Here is a 10,351-nt window from a genome sequence, read left to right as displayed (position 1 = left end):
TTGATTTACTGGTCAGCCACAATCCATCCTCTCTCGTGCAGTTTGGAGCACTCACTAGGGATCAATACACAAATAAAAGTGACTGACACAGAGTTCTGACGTCACCAGATGCATAAGATCTCATTCATTAATACTGTGACTCCAGACAAATATTTACATGCCTGCATGCGTTAAAACCAGAAAGACATCTTTCTGACCAACAGGGTGACAAAACATATTTTCTAAAATTTTCGTTTTCCTAAGCTCTAGTATACTACTGCATACATAATACCTTCCTGTGTGTTTTATGTTTATATACTGTACATGTGACCAATGGTTTGAATAAGAAGCAACATTATTATTTTAATCCTATATACCACTACCAGTTTGGAATGAAAACATGTTACATTTATATATATTTATATATAGTTCCTCTTTAAGAAAAAGAGACCTTCAGTGAAATCTTTTGGCTTATATTCAATGCTCCTTTTCCATCTATGCAAAATTTAATTTAGTCGAGTTGTTAACAGCCATTTGTTGATTTTTTTGAAAGTATATGAAAAAAATCTTCAGGAGAAAACCTGCTTTTAAAGAGTTTAAAATTGAATGTAACAGATTAATCTCATTTTCTTTCTTTCTTTCTATCTACCTATCCTTCCATTAATCCATTTTCTTTCTTTCTTTCTTTCTTTCTTTCTTTCTTTCTTTCTTTCTTTCTTTCTTTCTTTCTTTCTTTCTTTCTTTCTTTCTTTCTTTCTTTCTTTCTTTCTTTCTTTCTTTCTTTCTTTCTTTCTTTCTTTCTTTCTTTCTTTCTTTCTTTCTTTCTTTCTTTCTTTCTTTCTTTCTTTCTTTCTTTCTTTCTTTCTTTCTTTCTTTCTTTTTTTTTATTTCTCAAAATCCTCTATGCCCCTTAAAAGTTCAGCTCCATGTGTTCTTGCTGGTTTCTATGGGACAGAATTCTGTAAGTCTGGATGACCACTGCTACACAGTCTTGTGATGTGCTCAGTTACAGAATGCTCTGAAGAGGAAAACAAAAATGGTTCATTCCCTTAAGAAGAAAAAAAAAAAAAAGCAAACCAAACCAAAGCGAAGCTAGGTCTTACTCAGACCTGTCTTTTAACTCTGTACGCAAGTTTCCAGCAGCGAAGGTGCAGTTATTAACTGTAAGAAGATTGATACTTGTACACTTACAAACATTCTCAGGTCTCTGGTATGAACCACAGGTGAAAAATCAATGGAGGAAACATTTCCTTTGTGTAGAATACTTAAATGTTAAAGAACATTAATACATAAAATTGAAGAAGTTCCTTTATAAGGACCGTATTGTTTTTCCTGAACTTTCCAATGATGAATGTCTGACTGCAAAGTTCTTTATTAGATGAGAGATCTCTTCAACAGGAAATTCAGTACATGACAGTAGTTTTCAAATACAGTCTTCCATCTAAAAATAAATAATAAAAATAATTAATGATATAGTATTTGACAGACAAATGTGAATATAAGAACTATGAACTTTGGTATAAAACTGAAGTTTTTTATCATACTTTCATTCACATATGAAGTAATAGTTTTCACATGTTCTCAAAATTAATTTCATAATTACATTTCTTTATAGGAGGAAGTAGAAGACACATTCTTAGTTCTCATAAATATATATTCACTACTTTGGTATCAGTTCCAGAGCACTCAGAAAACAGATAAGTGTATGTGTGTGTGTGCATTACTGATATGCAAAGTTAGTGCATTTCTGTTGCATGACAATTACTTCTAGCAAGCTTGCAGAACCAAATTTTGTTCAAATGCACTCAGGTGTATCGCCATCATGAAAGACTAAGTCCCATCTTACTCTTCAAAGGTGTTAAATATGTCAGGTGATGTGACTATTTTGCACGTTTCTATTTATTTGAAAGCCACTGATCATATTTTATCACTACAGATAAACTAGATCTTTTCCCCAATGTTGTGAGATTGGGTCAACAAATAAAAATTAAAGTATAAATGTATTACTGGAAACTTTACCAGAAGCAAAACATAACTTTGTGAAAAATTTAAAGGAACCAAATCTTGGACATATTGAATAAAGCACTTGAAGGAATCAGAATAAAGAAATGGGAAATTTAAAACCCAATGCAAAGGCTGGGTCTGGTAGTGCACGCCTTTGATTCTGTCTTGATATCCTCAACCTATTCTTTTTAAGTGTCTGGAAAGTTAGTACTATCTATCCTCTTTCAGCTTATTATTCTGTACTTTCCTGCTTAAAATTTACAATTAGTTGTTTGACTTTCATTTCTCAGTCTACACCCTTGTAATTGATTGCATAGTGCTCATTTCGCTTTTGTTCTGTGAGACAAGCCTTCAGTGTGAGAAGTCCAAGGAAAACTGCTGTATTTGTTTTCCTGCAAATATAGGAAACAGAATGTCTTATTTAGCAGGATGCTTGCTTTAAAACTTTTGTGGAAGAAAATGTTCCAGTTTGAAAAAACACTTAAACTTTTTCAATGTATGTATGTATATGTATGTATGTATGTATGTATGTATGTATGTATTTTGTTTGTTTGTACAAGCATACACATATGCACAGAAGTGAGAGAACAACTTGTGGGAGGCTGTTCTCTTCTTTCACCACATTGTTCTAGGGATCAAACTCGGGTCATCAGGTCACTGGCAGCTGCTCTTACCCACTGAGTCATCTCATCAGCCCAAACATTAAATTTTTGAAGAAAAAAAATATTTGTTAAAAATAATTATCATGCTGTATATGTTCATGTCGACATTAAATTTTTAAATAAAACTCTATTGAGTTTTAGAGTATAATCATCATATTATTTTTTGCATGTATAGGTCTGTGTGATATGTGGGGAATATGTGCATTCACATGTGTAAGGTTGCATGACTGTGAGGATGCATATCCATGTGATGTGTGTTTGTTTGTGAATATGGGGATCAAAGGCTAATGTCAAACACCTTCCTTCATCCCTCTCCACATTATATATCCAGGCATGGTCTCCTGTGTGAAGTGAGAGCTAATCCATTTGGCTCATTAGCTAGTCAGCTTGCTCCAGAGATCTATCTCTGTCTCTGCCTCCCTTATGCTGGTATTATAGGTAGACTGCCACACTCACTGATAACCTACTTGGATGCTGGGGAGGTGAAATCTGATCCTCATGCTAGAGCAGCAAAGCCTTTCCAGACTGAACCATCTCCCCAGTGCCCTGAATTATTTTGAAGACATCTTTCTCATGGTAATATATAAAATGTGATTAAAAACTTTAAGCACAATGGTTGTATGCTCAGTATCTGACCTACTCTAACTCCATTTTTTTTTTCTTTCTTTTTTTTTTTTTTTGGTCTTTTTGAGAAAGGGTCTTCACGTAGCTCCAGCTGACCTGGAACTTACTATGTAGACCAGGTTGGCCTCAAATTCACAGAGCTCTGCCTGCCTCTGCCTCACGAGTGCTGGGACTAAAGGCCTGTACCATCAACACCTGGCCTAACTCCATTATTTTATAAATATGAGTTCTATTAAAATATTGCTTCATGTTCTTAACAGGTAGACAACTAGAAGTTGTCAGGTATTAGATGGTTTCCTACATGCTATACTTTAGGTATTACCATGAGTAAATACTAAATATCTAATATTTCACCTTTTAGACTAGAGAGAGTGATGCATCAGGTACTGGCATTCTAAAGATATGACCTTAACTTTAGAAGAAATTCTAAAGTATCTTAATTTTTTTATTTGTTGAAACATACCTATAGATAATCAAAAGGCTATAGAAATAAATTTATATTATCCTAGAGAAGTTATATTGGTTCTCCAGCTTCTAGCCAATAACCAAATAAGGGCATCCTTGGAGAACTCAGAAGATAGCTCAGAACTGTGGGACTATCATTGTAACTCTGGGCTTTGATGAAAATCCAACTGAATGGAAGCTAAGTGGCAAGAGTTCTGGGAAGACTATTGGGACTCCTAATTCAAACATGGCCCTCCTTTATACGTTATATATAATAACAATTCCCGTATCCCCTCTTTCCTGACTCTGCAAACAGCAAGAGAAGCCAAAAGGCTAGAGAGAAAGCCTTGACGAAGTAACATTCATACCAGAGATATGAATTTCTGGACTCCCAGATTCTTTTTCTAGCAGAATCTTATTATCCAGATGTATTCTCATAGTATATCTGGAAACTCAGACTCTGCGTTTGGCTCATTTGTATATTATGTCTCTGTGAGTGAATGCTGCATGTGGGCTCCCCAAGGAGGTCAGAAGATGGCATCAGATCCATAGAACTGGAGCTAAAGGCAGTTGTTGGCTGTCTGACATGGGCACTAGGAACCAAATTCAAGGCCTCTGGAAGAGCAGGAAGTGCTCCTAACTGCTGAGCCAATTCTCTAGCCCAAGAGTTGTCTTTTGTGCACCATTTCCTAGTGAAAATAAATCTCCTGTCAATATCACCCCATCACTTCCTATATTATCTTTATGTATATTTCTGTCCATGTTGACCACAGAAAATTATTTGTCCCGTTCACTCTTAATGCTTAGTAAGGTTTAGCAAATATTATTGTTTGTGCAGTGGATGGCAGTTACTACAGATAAAATGTTTCACAGTGCAGAAAATAAGTATCTGCATTATGTTCAGCCCCAAGTGGAACATCTTTATTACCTCTCTCCCTATAAGACTCAGGCACCATTGAACATGGGGCAGAAAGACAGTAAGTAAAAGAAGTCAAGGAGGACTGAAGTGGAACAGAATCTTTGGGGCATGAGAGGCCTGCTACACTCATGAAATCACAGCTGCTGTGGCTGACTGCCCAAGACCTGCACAAGTTCAAGCCTGTCAAAATTCTAGCATGGAAGGGGTAGAGGCTCACAAGACCCTCTTCCTAGCAGAGAAGGTATTCACAGTGGATGTCTTCTCAGTGGAATGGCCCCCTGGTGGGTGGCTCATGATCCAGTGGCTAGCCCCACAGTCATGAGTATACGGACAGCACAATTTGACTTTGTGGGTTATAAAAAGAAAAACAAAAGAGGACACAAAGTTGGGAGGAGTGGGGGGGGGATATGAACAAAACACATTGTATGCATGTGTGAAATTTTCAAATGATTAATAACAAAATTACATTAAGAAGAAAGCTGATTCTAAGTCTACACTTCCCAACACCTCAACAAAATAGGTATTCCTGGTGTCTTTTATAAATAAGGCTATTGAGTGCTGAAGGAAGTTTAATATCTTACATATTTTCACAGAACAACACATAGAAATGTAGTGATCTGCTATTCATGGGAAGACAAAATTTGTGTCCTGATTATGCCTCTTTTCCTTAACCAAGAACTGTAGAAAATTCAGTATGTAACTTGCAGTCCTTGCTCACAGATCTGCCACTTTTCTGTGCTCCCAGGGCAAAGGCTTCCTTCTAGACTATACAGCCCCAGCTAAACAGCTTGAAATAAGAGCTGGAATTTCTATATTCTAGTTTTAAAAAGTTTTCTTTTGACACAATGATTATTTGCTTTTGTATGGGAGGTTGATATGACAGGAAAAATCATCAAGCTAAACTTTGTGCATGGGAGTACTTAATTAAAAAAAGTCTGTTCTAATTAAAAGCATTTGGGAGTAGGGGTAGAGTGAAACTATTTAAATTACAAATTCTTAATAGTTTCAAAGTTCATTGTGATTTGATGCTTACAGCTATAATTTGGTGTACAAGAAAGTATTCAGATCACTGAATCATAGGTATGAAGTTTTGTACGCTGCTTATTATTACGCAGATTTAGACCCAAAGATAATGTAAAGAAGAAATGTTTTTAAATGTCTTCATAAAAACGATGTTAAGGTTTTTGCTGTGTTATTTTTCAATCTGAGAATTGAACTCAGGGCTTTGTGCATGCTAGGCAAGTGTTATAACACTGAATCCTGTACCTAGTATGATCTCAGGTTTTAAAAGTGAAATCGAAAATTATTAATCAGATTCAAAAAGTACATAGATTTTATGTGGTATTTATGTTTTATAATTAAGATAGGAGAAATAGAAGCTCTGTCACAAAATTCTTAATTCTGACCTGTGCTCATACCATAAGTTTAATGTTTTGTCCTATGGTTTTTACAGGTATTGTTTATTTGGAAGTTATTGATGATGTCTACTACATACAGATGAAGGCAGACTCTTTCTCCACATATAAAAAGAGCAGTATTCCTTAACAATTTTAAAAACTACTGAGGGATCTTTGATATTAATCACATTATTTAGCATAATCTTATAATAGAATATTGCATATAAATAGAAATAATTTCAAATTGTTTCATGAGGTATCACCAAGAATCTGAATCATCACTGTGTGAAACTGATTACAAGAAATATCTGCTGGTAACAAGTATCACAAAACATCGGAAGGATCTATACTAGAATTTTTAAGAGAACCCCTTGACAAGCATTTACAAGGCTCTCTTACATGTCTACTGCATAAAGGCTTTAATAAAGTGCATTTCCTGGGGGGAAGAAGTTTTGTTGAAATGGCATCTATGATTTCAAAACTTATATGCAGATGCATGTGATCTAATGAAGGCTGAAGCTTGCAGAAAGCATTTGTACACGCAAATGCTTCACCTCTCTAGAGTGGAGAAAAACATTAACACAGTAGAAGGTAAACATATAAAATCTTATCTAGAAAGTTTAGTATTTGCCTAAAGAATATGAGGTTAATATAAAATATGTTAGCCCTGAACCCTGTCTCAACATAATGCCTTAATCATATGAAGCAAAAGAAATCAAAACAAGCGATGAAAACAAATGTTAATGATTCATGTGATATTTGATAAGACAACGAAAGGAAGTCAAAATAAAAGCAAACAAACAGGAACAGATGGGAAGGATCTTTGTCAAGTCATAACCCCTCTTCTAAAACCCCCAAAGGAAGAGGCTAATTAAAGAAAATATTGTTTCTTGCTTTTTTTATAATTTTATATTTAGAGTAAGAACATTCTGCTACTGCTAAAGCAAAGAAGTAGAGACACAAAGTCTACATTGAACATGAGAAATATTTTAAGAGGGACTGATGTTCAACACAAACCCATTTATAGGAGAATACTGAGTAAACATCGTCTCTTCTCATGAAATGCAGATAGTAACAGTGCAAGTGATTTCCAGATGTTTGAATATATCCATGTTTATGTTCCAGCATAATTAAAAAATAAAAACTGAAAGACTGCAACCACTTTTTAAAAATTTTAAGCCTTATATGAGAGGAATCAGAATACTATAGCATTGGATCATATTTTGGAAGAACTAAATCTGAAATCCTGTTTGAATGCTTTCTACATAAGCAGCTGGTGATAGTTTAGAGAATAAGTACAGACAGTTTGCACTGCACCCAGAAATAGGACATTATGTCTGTGTAATCCAAATATGCTAGTACAACAAGTAGGTGATGAATTATGTCATAGACCAATATGGTACAACTCATTTGAAATAAGAACAGATTATATGTTTTATTACTAAGCTGCTGTGGAATAACACAGTGGGAGGTTGGGACACACAAACCAAGGTGTTGCACCATGTGTCTACTGTTTGTCTATCCAACAAGGAGCAGAAATTCTACGTTTAATAGTAAGAAAGACCTTCTGACACATTCTACTACTTAGCCCTCTCTAAGACTTAAATAGAGCTCTTGGTTGTAGCCAAAAATCAAAATAAAAAATTACCATCAAGAAAAGTTTTAAGACTTTTTTCTTAGTTCTTAAAGCAAGTTCATGAGAAAGAACACAGGGTGGGTTCCAGAAGGCCATCTAAACCTGTAATTAGTTGGCTTATAAGAAAACTATTTACTTAGGCAAAGACAGGGAAGGCAAAACTATCAATCCCATAAAGGAACTTTGTAGCAGAAATCAGGTAAGCATAGGTAGCAAGCAGAAATCAAATTTTGACAGGCAATCTGTGGGGGTTGGTACCAAATTTAGGATCCTTATGGAACAGAGTGATCTAACCTTAATATCCAGTCTAAATTTGGATCTAAGCAGACAGATGAGCAACAAAAATTGAACTGAAGAAAGTGGAGAGAGGGCATTTGAATATCTTCAGATGGAGCTGTTAGGTCTTGGCCAACTTGGACTTATTTACTCAACTCCAGTCCATGGTAGCATACTTTGCCTAAATGGCCAGGAAGAGTAACAGTACCACTGTAATTCCTACAAGTAATCCTGTAAGAGTCTTTATTGGATAGTAAAAATATTTTACAAAATGGCGGAGAATATTTCTGTGTAGTTCTTGTAGTCATAGATGTGGTAGTGGTTCATATGACAAACGGTGTCCATAGCCTCATGTATTTATATAATGTCCCAATATACATACACATTACACAATGTTTAAATAAAGTAAAATATATATGTATCAACTAATTTATTTATGTTGAAAATCAAATACCAAACCTAAAGTGCCTCCGTGAAATAAAATTCAATATATCAGCAATATAAGATATTTGTTAACAACTAAATGAAGACATGCATTCCCTACTACCCACATATACAGTTTCACTGATTACATGGACAGTTTTCTCATGGCAAATACTTCATCTACTTAGCAATAACACACTGAAGAGTTGTATTCAATTATTACATAGCAAATAGCTGGTTAATGATTTTCTTAATAGAGTTCTTCAGAGAAAACAGGTTCAGATGTATGAAACTTATTAAGCTGAGTTTGTGAATGTAGGTTAGATCCTGATCTATTGCTCTGTTATGTTTTTATGGTAAATTTAGAATTGTAAAGCTTATGAAGTCTGCTTAACTTCATTATTTGTTATATAGTTAAGACTATATAATAACCTTTATTTGCTGTTATAAGAAAATCAACACTTCTGGGTTATTAGATTATATTTTAAACCTTTATCACAAACAAAATAAAAAAGCAGGACACAGACCTACTAAAGTTGTGTGTTGCTTCTATAAATATGGACAAATTATATTGCTAGTAGGTCAGCTTTGATAAAGTATTTGTGTTTCTGTGTGCATTCTAATTAAGCATTCATTAGTAAGAAACTGAAAACCATCAGGGTGGTTAATGTACCAGCAAGCCAGAATGGAGTATTTTGCACTTAGGTTACCTTGTCTTGATTAGAAGGTGAGACCTCCAAATTTCAGAAAAGGGAAATAATGAAACTTCTTTTTACTTTCTCCGCTTTCTTTTTTTATCCCTTTCCCAGAAAAAGAAGACTAAGAGACAGGGATAGAAGGTAATGATCATTTTGGGGCCCATATGAGCCCAAGTGATGAACGGACAACTCATGCTTAATTAAAACAAAGCATAGAAGAGAAGTGATTCCTTGTTTGATAAAATAAGACACAAACACAAGGGAAAAAGGAACCTTTCAAATCAACCCTTTTTATCCTCTCAGAACTACAAAAGACAGGCAAGTCCTGTGAATAAATTGAGTTTTCAGAATAAATTTACGTGTTATTTCTGGGGGGAAACACCAAAGGTGGCAATTAGAAGGGCAGCTCCTGTCAGAGCCTAGTTATTTTCTTCTGTTTGTAAGAAAAAAAAAATCATCTTTTAAAAATGTTTAACATTTTCTATTTTCTATAGCATGTCTGATTTTGTAATTTTCATAAAGGTTATATTTGTTTAAGGAGGCAATTTTGAGTGAATAAAGTTCTAAGTCTCTAAAGCTTTTAACATATTTATATAAAGAAATACTGAAATGCTGGTCTAAGGCTAAACTTGACAAATGATAAGCATGCTTTAACGAAAGATTTCTCTAATAAATAAGATTTTGACAAAAATGACGTTTTGTGAGAAGCAGCCGTGTGTGTGTGTGTGTGTGTGTGTGTGTGTGTGTGTGTGTGTTATCTAATGCAATGATCAAATGTTTAAACATTATGTGAATGGGAGCATTACAAGCTAGCCAAGAACTACAACGTAAGACAGTCCTTTCTGTACTTAACTTCAGAGTTTATAAAGTGCATTCACTTTAGAAATGTGCAGTTATAATAGCATACTAGAAAACAGGAAAGTATGTCAATATAAAGAAAACATGCAAGAATAAATAAAGCATGTGAACTGAAATGCAAAGTACAGAAAATAGAGTTCATGAGGGAAATTTTCAGAGTCAGGAGATTAGTATCAATAGCCAGAAGGGACATCTGACATATTGTTAATTGTGTTTCTGAGTACACTGAATATCAGAAATACTGAATACTCCTTGTCCAGTGTCTATTCCCAGAAGATAACTTAGTATTTTGTTTTCTGCACAGTTCCCTGTTGTAGGCATCTTCTACAGTGGCTGGCTATGCCCTTCCCTCCTATTTTACATCCTTATGTGATTTCTTATCAAATGTAGATTGTCTTTAATGACTTGTTTCTAATGAGGAGAATATAGAC

The 10,351-nt window shown here is 34.6% G+C and overlaps 1 protein-coding gene across 1 annotated transcript in view; it reads right to left on the bottom strand.

Moving 5' to 3' along the window:
* Positions 1-828: 828 nt before the first annotated feature.
* Dach1 (dachshund family transcription factor 1) overlaps positions 829-10,351 on the bottom strand; it is a 412,826-nt gene continuing 403,303 nt past the window's right edge. The window contains exon 12 of the mRNA XM_029556895.1: positions 829-1,420. Within this exon, the coding sequence (XP_029412755.1) occupies positions 1,383-1,420 (38 nt within the window). The 3' untranslated portion in view covers positions 829-1,382. The remainder of the gene's footprint in view (positions 1,421-10,351) is intronic.

Source organism: Nannospalax galili, unplaced genomic scaffold (genome assembly GCF_000622305.1).
Source record: "Nannospalax galili isolate Female #2095 unplaced genomic scaffold, S.galili_v1.0 scaffold246, whole genome shotgun sequence".
Lineage (NCBI taxonomy): Eukaryota > Metazoa > Chordata > Mammalia > Rodentia > Spalacidae > Nannospalax > Nannospalax galili.
This window is presented reverse-complemented; position numbering and strand designations above follow the sequence as displayed.